This window comes from Loxodonta africana, chromosome 7 (genome assembly GCF_030014295.1).
Source record: "Loxodonta africana isolate mLoxAfr1 chromosome 7, mLoxAfr1.hap2, whole genome shotgun sequence".
NCBI lineage: Eukaryota > Metazoa > Chordata > Mammalia > Proboscidea > Elephantidae > Loxodonta > Loxodonta africana.
In genome coordinates, this window is record NC_087348.1 from 52406623 (window position 1) to 52421162 (window position 14540).

Here is a 14540-nt window from a genome sequence, read left to right on the forward strand (position 1 = left end):
ATCCCACTTGGTCATAGTGAATTATTGTTTGGATATGTTGTTGAATTCTCTTGGCTAGAATTTTGTTGAGGATTTTTGCATCTACATTCATGAGGGATATAGGTCTATAATTTTCTTTTTTTGTGGTGTCCTTATCTGCTTTTGGTATAAGGGATATGGTGGCTTCATAAAATGAGTTTAGTGGTATTCCGTCCTTTTCTATGCTCTGAAATACCTTTAGTAGCAGTGGTGTTAACTCTTCCCTGAAAGTTTGGTAGAACTCTGCAGTGAAGCTGTCCGGGCCAGGGCTTTTTTTTTGTTGAGAGTTTTTTGATTACTCTTTAAATCCGTTCTTTTGTTATGGGTCTTTTTAGTTGTTCTACCTCTGTTTGTGTAGCAGTCAAATATTTTATGTTATTTGTTATGTGCATTTTTTTTACCTAGTAGTTCATAATCTTTTGGTAGTATAATAATATTTCCCATAATAATTGTGTCTATGTTGGTTTCCCTTTGAATGTCTAAAAAGTTTTGCTTGGTTTTTTTTGTTTATGCAAGTATTGTTATTTATATCATTGTTATTATAAACTGATTGTTATTTTACTTTGCTCTTTGTCTCAAAGTCTACTGTCTACTATAACTCCGACAATTTTGCTTTAATTTAAGTAAGTTTATCTGATTTAAAAAAAGTGTCTCTTAATTTTTAAGTGCACTTTCTTTTTTGTTGCTTGCAAATTATTAGATTTGGGTTTTGAATTCAAACTGAGTCTGCCTAGCAGACAGCAAGTACTTGATGAATAAAATGAATGTTTTAGGTGATATTTAACCTTACTAAATCCTCTTTCTCTTTTCCTTTGTTTTAGGTGGGCGATAAAACATGAAGGAACCAATAAACCAGGCCAGTGGAAACATTCCAAAGTTGAAAATCCTTTATGGAACAAGCTAAACTATATGTGGCCAGTCCTTCCCAGCGGCCAAATTAATGAGGTTGTATCACTTAGAACAAGAGGTGGTTGTTGAGAATTATGGTCCTGGTATTTGTCTCCTGTGCCTTTCTTCTGCGAGGTCGTGGAAGTAGAAACACAAGTTGATTGGGGTTTGGCAAATTTCCTGAAGATAAAATTCAACTTCAGCACTCTCTTTCTTCTTGGGGTCTCTAGTATGTCTTACCTTATTGCTAGATCACTGACACATTCAAAAAGATTTAGAATAAACATAGATTTTATTTGGAGCTCTTTAGTTGTTACCAGCGGAGGGCCAATCAGCTTACCTATTTTGCCATACTTCCTGGTCTCCACCAAATTTTTTATTTCCCCTTAAATCATGATGCCCTGTACCTCCCCAGTGATGGAATCAATGAGTCTCAGTGCTTTAGGGGAAGGACAAATGAAACATTAAACCAAGGGCCCAAAAGATGCCTTATGTTTAGACTGTACTGAAGCAACTGTCTAGAAAGCTGAGTTTTTTTGAGAGACAAAAAAATTTCTTCAGAATAGCAGAGACTATGGGGTAGGCAGTCCTAGATAGTGGCTGGATGAATTATGTGTCTAGAACTCAGGGTTTGCAGCACTATGGAGAATGAACATGGAGCTTAGAGTGGGGTGGTGGAATAAAAGAGAGGAGACAAGTAGGTTCAGCATGAGCTAGGAAAAAAATTGTGAGCTACAATAATCGTAAATTTTTCTCCAGAAGTTCAGGAAAGACACTGAAACACAGATACTAGGCAGGATAACTTATACTTCAGCTGGTGGTAAGCAGACATCAGCAGGTTGCCCGGTGGCAAAAGAGGAAAGAGGGAGATTCTTAGAGGCCTATGAGAGTCAAGGATAGCATAAGTACCCAGGTAGAGACCATAGGCCCCCTTTCCCAATGGCATATGGTTTATTTAACTTTTGTCTACATCTGGAAACCATCTTGAACAGAAGAAAGGGAAGGGGTACATCTTTGAAAGAAAAGAACAGTTCTTGTAAGGTGTTTGAAACTTCAATTTGATTGAGTATGTATCCAAAACCACAGAGCTAACCTCCAAAAAAACTGTTTAAATTGGCAGACGCCTCTAATTGGAACATCAAGTTTCCCAACCTCCCTAATGGGATGGGGGTGCACCGGTATGCCTTATAAAGAAATGTACTTCAGTTACAGGGAAATAGAAAAAAATATAATTATTGCAAGTTGTACAGATGTGATGCTTCTATGTTTTTACCTCAGTATACAAGTAAAAGTAACTCAGCTAACTAATTAACTGATTTACACAACAAATGGTAAACTATATTAGGAAATATAAGTTAAGTTCTTTTTAACAGTTACCTTTAAAATATTAACATTTCTGCTGACGTTCTGGGATTTTTTGACAAATAAATGATCTTCAGAAAGAATACAGACTACTCCTAAATTCTCTTTTTGTTCAAACAGAGCAATAACTTTTGGGTAGAGTGAGTAAGTCACTGTACCTCAACAAAACTCAGACCTTCGCTTGTAGAGGGAGAGAGCTAAGACACTAATTTAGCTAAAGTCAGACAAGTTGACCATGTATTTCAAAATGACTCAGCCTAAAAGCAATGTTATTTCTTGAAGTGTTTGAGGAAGAGAGGAAAATACTTACCAAGCAGAGAATTTAGATAGTTGTCATGCAAATCAAATACAATCTACTTCACTGAAGGCCTGGATCCATCTTATTTGAGGGAATCAGGTTTTCTTCCAGTCCCATTATTACATAATTGATATTTTAGCAAAAGAAGATTATTTTATTTCAATGTGTAATTATATACAATTAATATTTGGCTTGGAATGACTTTCCAAATAAACTGAGATTAGGATATATGATTTCATGTAGTGGGATTCAGAACACTTCGGTCACTGTAAACATCTGTATTAATTTTATTCCAAATTTAATCTTCCAACTTTACTTGTTTAACCATAATTTATTATGTATTTAGGCAATGCAGACAGAGCAAGAAAGGAGATAGACATGGTCCGCATGGAGCCTGAAGTTTGTGAAGTATAGGCTATGAGTCAAAAAGGAAGAAACCAGAAAGGAAGACAGCAGAGTTGACGAATAATGGACAAAGAAGGGAGGAAGAAGAAACTCACAGAAAGTTTTGTGTTTTAGAAATCAAGGTTATTTGTTGAGTCAGTTCATTCAGTCATATAGTCAGTATGAGAAAAAATCAGCCAGGCTGATTGTACGAGTATGCCTGAAAATTAAGTCAAAACATTGAATCTAGGAAAACTACCTAAGAAACCCTATCCTGAGACCTCAATTCCCTTATTAATTCATTGACAAGAGATTTCTAAAATAAAATAATGAATAAGAAAAGACTTTAGGAAATATGGACAATGGGAATCATTTTTGTGGATGATTCAAACTGTAATAATATCAAACTGTTTGCATCTCATTGGTGACAGCTACTCTGAGAAATGTTTTCATGCTGTTCTCACTTTTAAATATTACTCATCCTAAAAGGCAATTGCCAGCATTTGTATGAAAAAATAGCACTTCAGATATCTGAGGATATAGTGTGTTTAAAATATGTTAAAAGCCTTATAAACACACAAGAGGAATTCATTTTGGTTTATACTATGACTATGTTCGTTGAAATAATTCCTTGGAATTCAAGCTTGTTTTCCACTCCTTGGAAAAAAGTTGTAAATTGAGAAGTTGTACTTCTAAACACTTAAAGGTCAGGGGCAATGAATTTTCATTTTCAGGGACAAAATAATTGGAAAAAGTGAGTGAAGAGACTTAGGATTTTGGAATGAGCTACTGGATAGTGATTTTAGAATTCCTTAAAATCCCCTAATTTTTAGTAAATTTGTATTACTTACTAAATTAAATTATATCCATTTGGAGGGACCTACGTTAAACAAAAGGAAGATAAAGTATATATCTGATTACTTTATTAAGAAATAATGATAATTATCTGTCCGTATAAATGGTAGGAAACCCTGGTAGTGTAGTGGTTAAGAGCTACGGCTGCTAACCAAAAGGTCCATAGTTTGAATCCACCCGGCGCACCTTCGGAACTCTATGGGGCATTTCTACTCTGTCCTGTAGGGTTGCCATGGGTCGGAATCGGCTCTACAGCAATGGTTTTTTTTTTTTTTAATAAATGGTAAGAAGGGATGTGGGAAGGCTGGAGAAAGAAAACTGACAAATCTATTAGTTTATTAATAATAGATGAAGGAGGGCCGATTTCACTTAGAAACTTAGATTGTTGGATGAGGGTTAAGCTAGCACATTCCAGGTGTGTTCATCAGAAACACGGCATTCTTGGGATATTGAAAAAAAAATCTGAGTTCCAGATCCTGATTCTGCCAACTAATAGTTCTCACAATCTAAGCACATGGACTCTGGTTTTTTGCACAAGAATCTTATTTCTCTTGACTTTTCCTTGCCTGGTTCAGAAATAAATAAATGGGAAAATTTAAGATATTTTACCCTAAGACTTTCATGTAACAGTAATTTTTTTATTAAAAAAAAAACTCTTTTCCCCGTTTCTTCCAATTATCCAACCCTTGCTTTATCATCTTTTATGTTCCAAACTAGTGTGAAAGTTGACTTGTTCTGAACTGCTGAATATTATCTTTGCTAGAAAAGAGTTACAGTTCAGTACTTCTTAAAGAAGTTGTACATCCCCACCTCTCTACCGTCCCTGGCATTAAGTAAAACATTTCTACAATAGGAAAGTTTTAAATGAAAATACACCATGAGCTTGTCCTAAATTTTGACATTTCTTCTCAGTAACCCTAGTATGGGAATACAGCCCCATGTTGCTCCATTATTAGGTAACAGACATTTATAAAAGAAAAAAAAAAAACTTCAAAATCTGCCATTTGTGATTTAAAATCCATACAAGTGAAAGGTTCTTACTGAAGATCAGGAGTAAAATAAAACCTCATTAATTCAAATTTTCCTTTTTTAGAAGTTTGATAAGTTGTCGTCATTGTATGCCACTATTATTAACACATTTGCTAAGCAAAATATTACATTAAAAATATAAGAGAAAAACTTAAACTGAAAAGCATTCTACTCATCAGATTTTTGAACATTTATTTTTACTGTTTTGTTCCTAATTAAATGCTGTGAATTCACTCATCACACAAACAAATTAGAGCATCAAAATTAGATGCCGTTTCAGAACATCTAATCTTCACAATCCTTCGGATTTTATTTATAATTTATTTAAAACACACTTTCTTGATCTACGTGATTGTTCAGTGTAATTTTAAGATTCTAAAATTTTCGAAAGAATATGAAATAATAAATTACTACATATTTTACTGGCTTTCAAGGAAGTTATCCTTTTCCATAAGCTTAATAGCAGGGATGTGGACCTATATTGACCTAGTGTGCCAGCACATCTCCACAACCTGCATGGAGCTTCATCTTTGTCATGTCAGTTGCGTGTTCCCAGGACACTAGAACCCCCTTTGTAGTGATTACCTGAGGCTTTTTGCCTGCTCCACATACTTTCCCCCATCTTTGGGTATTGGCACCTGTATCCCCTTTAGGAAATTTCTCACTTTTTGTTCATGTGGATTGTGGTGTCTTTGTCTGGGTTCCCCAGAAATCAAAATCTGAGGCAAATAGCTTGTGCACTACCACTTTGTTAGGAAAGGCAGCCCCAGGAAGCGGGAGTAGAGGACAAGCAGGGAAAGAAGGAGAGCCAACATGAGAATGTGTTATCAAGCTGGTCACTGCTAAGTGCGACTTGCTGTCCTCTAAGAAGCCGTTAAACAGTGTTCTCAAGAGAGTCTTTTCTGGATGAAAAAGAGGGAAATCTCTCTCTGGTCAAAGGTTTGCCCAAGGTCAGACAACTAGAGTAGTGGGGCAAAGTTTCAAATTCAGGCAGTCTGCCTCCAGAGTCCCTGTTTTTCTCCATCTTACTAACTAATCTCATGAATGGTAAGAGCTAAGGAAAAAATGGAAGCGTGGATAGAGGACAGTGTCAGTGGGGGCTGGGGCAGGACAGGGTTTGGAAATTTTATATACATTGATCAGGGAAGGATTTATTGAGGTGATATTTGAGTAAAGACCTAAAAGGACATAAGGGAGAGAACCAAGAAACTCTGGGGAAGGAACATGCCAGGAAATGCAAAAAACTCAAGACAGTGAGTTTGAGGAACAATGACGGAAAATATGGCAAAAACATTGTTGAGTGACATGGAGATTAGCAGGAGATAAGGTTAAAGAGAAAAGAGGGAGTGCAGGTCACACAGGACTTTGCAGGCCCCTCTGAGGACTTTGGCTTTTACTCTCAGGTGGGAAGCCATTGGATGATTTTGAAAAGAGGAATGATGTGCTCTGACTTCAGTAATAATAGGACCATTATGATAAAAGATCACAAGGGAGCTAAGGCTGAAGCAGGAATACGCAATTAGGATGGTTTTCAATCTCTAGGTGAGAGAGGCTAGTGGCTTGGACCAGGGTGGTAGGAGTTGAGGTGATGAAAAGTAGTTGGGTCATTGATATATTTTGAAAGTGGAAACAGGTTTTGCTGATGTATTTAGAAATTAATAAATGGTAGATAACTAGAAAAAAGAACTACATTGGGAAATTAAAAAAGACATTTTTAGCAAAGTGCTAACAGGAACCAGTTCCTGAAGTAGATGAACAAAGTAGGGGTACTCGCCCTGTTAGATATCAAGATTTAGCAGGGAGAGAAAACCATTGTAATTAAGACAATGTGAAAGGATAGACAAATTGAAAATAGAAAACACAAAAACAGGCCCATGCTTATATGGAACTGTGATATTTTACAGGATGGCCATGGCAGATTAGTGGTGAATACTGCCAGGACAATTTTTTATCCATGTAGGAAAAAAGAAAAAATAATTGGAACCGTGCCTAACAACATCATCTCTGACCTCTCCTTTCCCCATTTTATTTTCTCCAGGAGTGTCTGTCTATCTCTGTGATGGCACACCATCCACCTAGTCGCCCAAGCTACAAACCTGGGAGCCATCTTTGCCCTATCCTCCAAACATGTCCTATTACACTCCTCAAGTCTCATACATACACTGTGGCCTTCCTTTCACTCCTCCATTGCTGTGCTAGCTCCTACTAAGGCCTCAGGTCTCAGTTTATGTGTCATTTCTGAGTTAGGTTCTCCTCCTGTGTGGTCCCATCACTCCCTGTACTTAACCCTGTTACTCTTACACTTACACTATTGTAATTGCCAATTTTCTTCAAGATAAATTTCTGCAGATCCACTACAAAACCCTTGAGGGATAGTATTCCAATTTTCAGTCCCTAGCGCTGTGCCTGGAATACAGTAAATGATACTTATTTGTGAACGATTACCAACCAACTTTGAGCTCTAGAACTAAAACACGTGAAATTTGTTTAAGTCCTCTTATTATCTCACTCTTTTTAGTGTTTAGTGTGTTCCCCAAATATCTTCTTCTTTGCCAAATAGATCCAGTTTAAGATAACATTCTTCCTTCCTTCACATTGATTAAAGCTACTTCACACATGAGCAAAAAAACATTCCAAGTTAGTTCAATTCTATTTTTCTAGAAAGATTTTTCTCTGCAAGGGAATAAATCATCCATGTTGTAACACAAAATGGGTTGTTACATGAGTTTTTAAAAATATACTTCCTCTTTAGCCAAATAAAACGTTAATTAGAAATGTCTGGAACGTCTTAGGTGTCCAATACATTTTTGTTGAATGAATGCAAGATTAAAGATATAAGCAGTGTGCTTAATATTTTATTTAAATCTAGAAATGACTTTCCTTATTTATTTGTTATCATCTTTTTTTCTCATTTCTTTCTGAAGAATTTTGACTGGCCAATAGAAGGACTGCTTGTTCCAAACAGCCCCCCCATGAAGAAACCCATCTGTAAGACACCAGTGCAATATGTTCCTGTGAGACTCAGAGTTTTGCGAAATGGAGATAAGAATAAAAACAGAGCTCTTGTTATAATTGGTCCAGACATCTCACCTAGACGGAAAGCGCAGTAAGAACAGCTTGTTCCTACCTCACATTAAATACATGTCCTAGTTTCTACACATTTTTGTCTCTTGCTTAAAGATGTTTTCTGGGGGACTTTGTGTTTACTGGAAAAAAAAAAAACTCACATATTAACAGTTAGAGATGAAAATAGATACTAAAATTCATTTAGTTTCTCTTTCAGGAACTTAATTTGAGCTCTGCTCAGTTAGAGTAAGCACAGGAAAATATAATGAGTTGGACATGAGTAGTTTTGATGAAAAAAAGTTCTATGATCAGTATGTCCATTTTAAGTTAGCATTTCTTTTGTTTGAGTTTTATTACTGTATCTTGAAATTGAACTTACGTAAATTTCTTCTTAAATATAATTTTGTAACTACTTATTTAGAGTATTATTATGCACAATTATTTGATTATGTTTAAACCTTTGGAATACTTGATGAACAAATATGAAAACCAAAAACCAAACCTCCTGCCATTGAGTCAATTCTGACTTGTAGAATTCTCAAAAATGTAACTTTATACGGTTTATGTTCTTGCCTTGGAATAACACTTTAAAAGTTTACCACCCTAGAAAAGCATTGATCTGCACTTTAGCTTACCATATAAAATTGGGATAAAATCTTCCTAAACAGCCACTATTTCTCCAACATTGGAGGAAAATCACCTGCTGTATTTGTATTACATTTCATAGCAAAAGGAATAGTAGATCATTGAAAAATTCTGAAGCAGAGAATGAGTTAAACACATTGTTTGTCATATTATTAGCAGTGGTATTACCTCTTGACCTTTCTTTTGAGATGTTTAGAATATTTGTGGCTGTGATAATAGTTTAATATTTCTTTCTTCACATTGATTAAATATACTTCATACATCGCTGAACAATGAGTAGCATTCAGATTGGCTGTCCACTGAACTGCCTGTAGAGATGATAAAGTAAAAAATTAATCTTCAAAGTAAAGTCAAGCCTGAAATTGAAATCTTTGACGCATACATTTCGTAATTAGCTTATTCTGCTAGATGTAAAATGTGAGAGTAATGCCCTTAATGTAGTTCATGTCCTTTTATTTTAACATCCAAAGTTAACAAATAATTTCTGTCCTTTCCCAAATTTATTTTTTTCTCTATATTTAATTGTGGATCAAAATTATATACTGAATTTATTCGATCACATTAATATTTTTCAAAGCACAGCTCAAACAAGTAATCCAAATGTAATTTGAGAGATTTGTCAATTTGAATAACTATTCTAGCAGAGAGTATGTGAATCTCTCCACTGTCTGCTATGATATAGTTATGGGACAGCTATGTCCTGGTAAATCAAATATTCAGGTATTAGAGAGTCACTTTGAACACTACGTGAATGAATTAGTCCCAAATAATTAAAACGTACTGGCGTATGCTTGACACTAAAACTCTACTAACTACAGTTTAATTTTTCTTTGCTGATCCTGAAAGTGTTCTCCAGGATCATCAATAGCATTTCTTTCCCAGAGCTGTTAACAGCTGGGTTAACAGAAGGTCTCACTGGAACGAGTTTTCACTAACATTACAGAGTAGCTGTGTTGCACAACTCCAGGGGGCACCTTTCATGTTCGCATTGTATCCTGTATGAATGGCCTCCCAGGGTGAAGGCCCTGCTGTGTTACTTTGAATATATCCAAGTTAAATGTCTTATCTTGCAGAGGAAATAAATTCTAATGACGGATAAAGATACACTACTTGCATTAGTCTGAAATTTATAAAAAGAAAGGATTGGGCTGTTTGGTAAGTTTACAAGCAAAATCAGGCCAGAATGATGAATATACATCCATTTTAACCAAATCTCACTCTTGTAGCACGCGATCCTTTAGTTATTTAGTAATTCACTCTAGGCAGTTTTGATTTTTGTTGTTTGTGGTAGTTCTTCTACCCACAAAGCCAAAGAAAGATCAAATAACACGTGTTCCTTCCTTAGATGATCATTTCTCTTAGTGAGTAACCATATCTTGTCAATGAGCAGTTCTGCTCTGTCACCTGAATTGGAATCAACTGGGCAGCATGCAAAAACAACAACTTTTGATAATGGCTGTCAAATCCATATAAATTAAGACCAGCATAGTTATAATTTTTCTTGTGTCACAGGTGAATTTCATCTTTTAGAACCTTTAGTTAAAAGAGGAAAGATTTTTTAAGTGATACTTTAAGGAATTGTAAAAGGAAAGGTCCATAGAAACTCTGTATTTTAGGTAATTTCAATATATGTTTACCTGTGTTTTACTGACTATGCAAAGGCATTCGACTGTGTGGATCATAACAAATTAAGGATAACGTTGTGAGAATGGGAATTCCAGAACACTTAATTGTGCTCATGAGGAACCTTTACATAGATCAAGAGGCAGTTGTTCGGACAGAACAAGGGGATACTGATTGGTTTAAAGTCAGGAAAGGTGTGCGTGAGGGTTGTGTTCTTTCACCATACCTATTCAATCTGTATGCTGAGCAAAGAATCCGAGAAGCTGGACTAGATGAAGAAGAACGGGGCATCAGGATTGGAGGAAGACTCATTAACAACCTGCGTTATGCAAATGACACAACCTTGCTTGCTGAAAGTGAAGAAGACTTGAAGCACTTACTGATGAAGATCAAAGACCACAGCCTTCAGTATGGATTACACCTCAACATAAAAAAAAAAAAGAAGAAAACAAAAATCCTCACAACTGGACCAATGAGCAACATCATGACAAACAGAGAAAAGACTGAAGTTGTCAAGGATTTCATTTTACTTGGATCCACAATCAACACCCATGGAAGCAGCAGTCAAGAAATCAAAAGACGCATTGCATTGGGTAAATCTGCTGTAAAGGACCTCTTCAAAGTGTTGAAGAGCAAAGATGTCACCCTGAAGACTAAGGTGCATCTGGCCCAAGCCATGGTATTTTCAGTCGCATCATATGCATGTGAAAGCCGGACAATGAATAAGGAAGACGGAAGAAGAATTGATGCCTTTGAATTGTGGTGTTGGTGAAGAATATTGAATATACCATGGACTGCCAGAAGAACGAATAAATCTGTCTTGGAAGAAGTACAACCAGAATGCTTCTTAGAAGCAAGGATGGCGAGGCTGCGTCTTACATGCTTTGGACATGTTGTCAGGAGGGATCAGTCTCTGGAGAAGGATATCACACTTGGCAAAGTACAGGGTCAGCGGAAAAGAGGAAGACCCTCAACGAGGTAGATTGACACAGTGGCTGCAACAATGGCCTCGAGCATAACAACGATTGTAAGCATGGTGCAGGACCGGCCAGTATTTCGTTCTGTTGTGCATAGGGTCGCTATGAGTCAGAGCCGACTCAGTGGTATCTAACAACAACAACAACAACATATATATGTCTTATGTATTAGTAAGTTATAATCCCTGTTTTTACTCAAACTCCTTAGTATAGATTTTAAGGCCCTATGTGCCCTGTCCCTGAATATTTCTCAAGCTCTATTTCTTATCAACGCTCTTCCCATTTCCTACTCTCAAACCCCATTCCTCACCCCCAATACCTCCCATCTGCCTCAATCCTAAAGGTCTTTTGAGAATGAGTTTGGACTTCATTCCTAAATGTTGACCCTGAACTTGACTCCCTCCCCTCACCAGAATTAGCTGTAGCTGCTATGTACTTCATTGCTCCTATTGCCATGGGCTTTCCACCAGCATAGTACATGTTACAATGTTAGTGACTATCTGCTTATGTCTCCATTCATGTGATAGAGAACAGTGATGGTGCATTATTTGTTCATATATGTACTGTATGCTATGATATGGTCATGGAACAGTGTGTCCTTGTTAATCCAATATTAAAGTATTAGAGGATTTACCACACAATTTAAGGCCCACAGTTGGCCTAAATCAGTCTTATTGCAGAATGAGTTAATGAATAACTGAATAGATAAATACATTTGATCATCATTTCTAATGAATGACTACTCAATAACTATATTTGAACTATTTCTTTCATTTAATAAAATATAAAAATTCTAAAAATGCACAGAATAGCTTTCTAACTTGAAAACCATATTACAATGAAGCATTCTTTTTCTGTGACCATCATTATTTATTTTTCAGTTTAAAAATGTTTAGGTATGAATTGGTGATAGAAAAATATATCAATAAAACATTATAGGCAAAATGAATGTAATCTCTGTGTTATCTGCAAAGTCAATAAATTCACACCTTAGAGTATTTAGTATATTGGAAATTATTTTCTTGCAAGAGTCATTTATAGTGTCAATGTTTACAAAGTTTAATATTTATGATAGTTTTTAAAACTTTTTTTTTTTTTTAGAAAGGCACATTATTTTAGGGAAAATCATGATAAAATAGGACCTCATGATTTTTCACATATATAAACCAGTTGAAAAAATAATTGACAATGTATACTGACATATCAATCAGATCTTGGATCATTTGTTTCAGAAATACTGACACTGGAAGGAAAGAGAATGTGAAAATCCAAGTCACCAAATATCCTGAAACAGAAACAAACCAGACTGAGTTTCATCAATTTTTGGAGAGGTAAATACTTAATATCCTAAATACAAAAGTATTTCTATTCAAATGCCTGAATGATTATTTATAAAGCATAACATAAAATACATATGTCTCTACATAAGAAAACAGTTGTTAACATAATGTTTCTGGAGTTTTTAATCTGAATTATATTAAGTATGTGATAGTCCATGATACCAATGTTGATTAATACAAAAATAATTTTTGAAATTTCAAGGTCTGGTAAGTTCCCATAGCATTCTGAACTACCAACTCAGTAAATATAAATTACTTTTATTTTTTATCCATTTCACAATTTTCAAACAACATCTTTTGTTGGTTTATATTTGCCTAAGTTGAGGGCAGGGGAGTTGCATTTTTATATTTTATGTACTCTAAACCAAATTTTTAAATATCATAAAACTATATCATATTTTAAAGATACTATAATTTTTCTTTTGATTAATATTTTTTCACCAAAACAAGAATTGTCTCCATAGAATTCTATCACTGTTTAAAGGTAGAGCACCTGATATGAATTTTATTTGTCAAAAATGCCTTGTCAAATGTGGGGAAGCAGTTTTATAGAATTTAAGGAAAATTGTGTATAAAAACTCATTTTAAAATAATAAATAGAGAACTTTTCTGTTGGTACCTACCTGTGAAGTTTTAGACAACATGGAGTATTGGAAACACCATTAGCTTAGGAGGCAGGGGACCTGAGCTTTAACCCCAGGTTTGCCATTAACGTAGCTGGCAGGTAAACCCTTCTTAAGGCTCAGTTTCCTTATCTGTTAAACAGGAGGATTGGAAGGGAGCTAAGAGGATAGAACGGAAGAATTTGGTTATTTTCGACAGACATCTGTTGTGTTCATATCATGTGCATAGATCAATGTTTGACCTTCTGCAGGAAATTTAAAAACAAAACAATGCACGGTGAGGCATTCTTTTCTCTGAAGAAACTCCCAATTTTTTGTGGAATAGAGTTTCCTTAGTGAAACAATTAGAAAGCCACACATGGCAGTATTTAATTGAATGGACATGAAAATGATCAGGTGACAAAGGTATATGACGTGCTGTGGTTAACCAGGAAAGACAGAGAGCCTTCTGGGGGGCAGCTGTCAGCGAAGACCACAGGAAGAGAGTGAGGCTTAAAATGGGCCTTGAAAAAGAGCAGAGAAAATGAGACAGAAGATAAAGGAAAAGAGCTTCATTAGGCCTTGCTACTCTTTGAAAATAGCTGGAACTCATTTTGCCAACTTGGGGCCTAGGGCTGAAGGAAAAATGTTTGGGGCTCCAGGGAGGAACATCCTGGTGAGCGACTGGCAGAAGGAGGTCTCCATTATCGCAGAGCTGTAACTATCTCTGGTTCTGGGAGACACAGCACCTTTCTTGTCCCCCCTGTCCTTTTCTCTCGGGGACATCCTGGGTTGCATTATAACACAGTCCTCAGGGAACCAATTCCATCTGATGCTTCTCTGTTCCATTCCTGAGAAAGCAAAGTCAGAGATAAGATTCTGCTTTCCCTGGACTTTATAATCTCAAGTGGGCCACACAGTTATCCATGCTAATTTCCAGGTAAGAGTCAGGAGACTTTACTTCTATGCCTTTGACTTCACATAGCATGGAAATTCTGGACAGTTTGAGCAGCACCTCATGCCTCAGTTTCCTCACTTTTTAAATCTACTATCTTATTCTGTGATGATGCACACTGAGGAAGCCATAGGATATAGTAGTAAAAACCCAGAAAGATTTAGGTTTGAATTTCAGCTCTCCTACTTACTAGCTATAGAACCTTGGGCAAGGAACTTAATACCCAGGCTCAGTTTCCTCTCAGAAATCGTGTGAGAATTAAATGAGAGAGTAGACCTGAAATGCTTGTAGTCCTCAGTCCATTGTAATAATGTGTTGCTCATGTTTTATGTGCCAGGCACTTAGAGGTATTCATGCACTTAATCCGCAAAATATCCCTATGAGAGAAGTATTACTATATCTGTCCTTTACTGATGGAGCAAATGAGGCTCAGGGAAATTAAGTAATTTCTCCAAGATCATTCAAACAGTGTGTGAGAGGGCTAGAATTTGAATCCTG

General features: G+C 36.0%; 1 protein-coding gene across 1 annotated transcript in view; it reads left to right on the forward strand.

Annotated features, from left to right (window-relative positions):
• Positions 1-14540, forward strand: part of DCDC1 (doublecortin domain containing 1) — a 522229-nt gene that overhangs the window by 443016 nt on the left and 64673 nt on the right. The window contains exons 19-20 of the mRNA XM_064289443.1: positions 840-963; positions 7759-7940. Coding sequence (XP_064145513.1) covers positions 840-963; positions 7759-7940 — 306 coding nt within the window. The remainder of the gene's footprint in view (positions 1-839; positions 964-7758; positions 7941-14540) is intronic.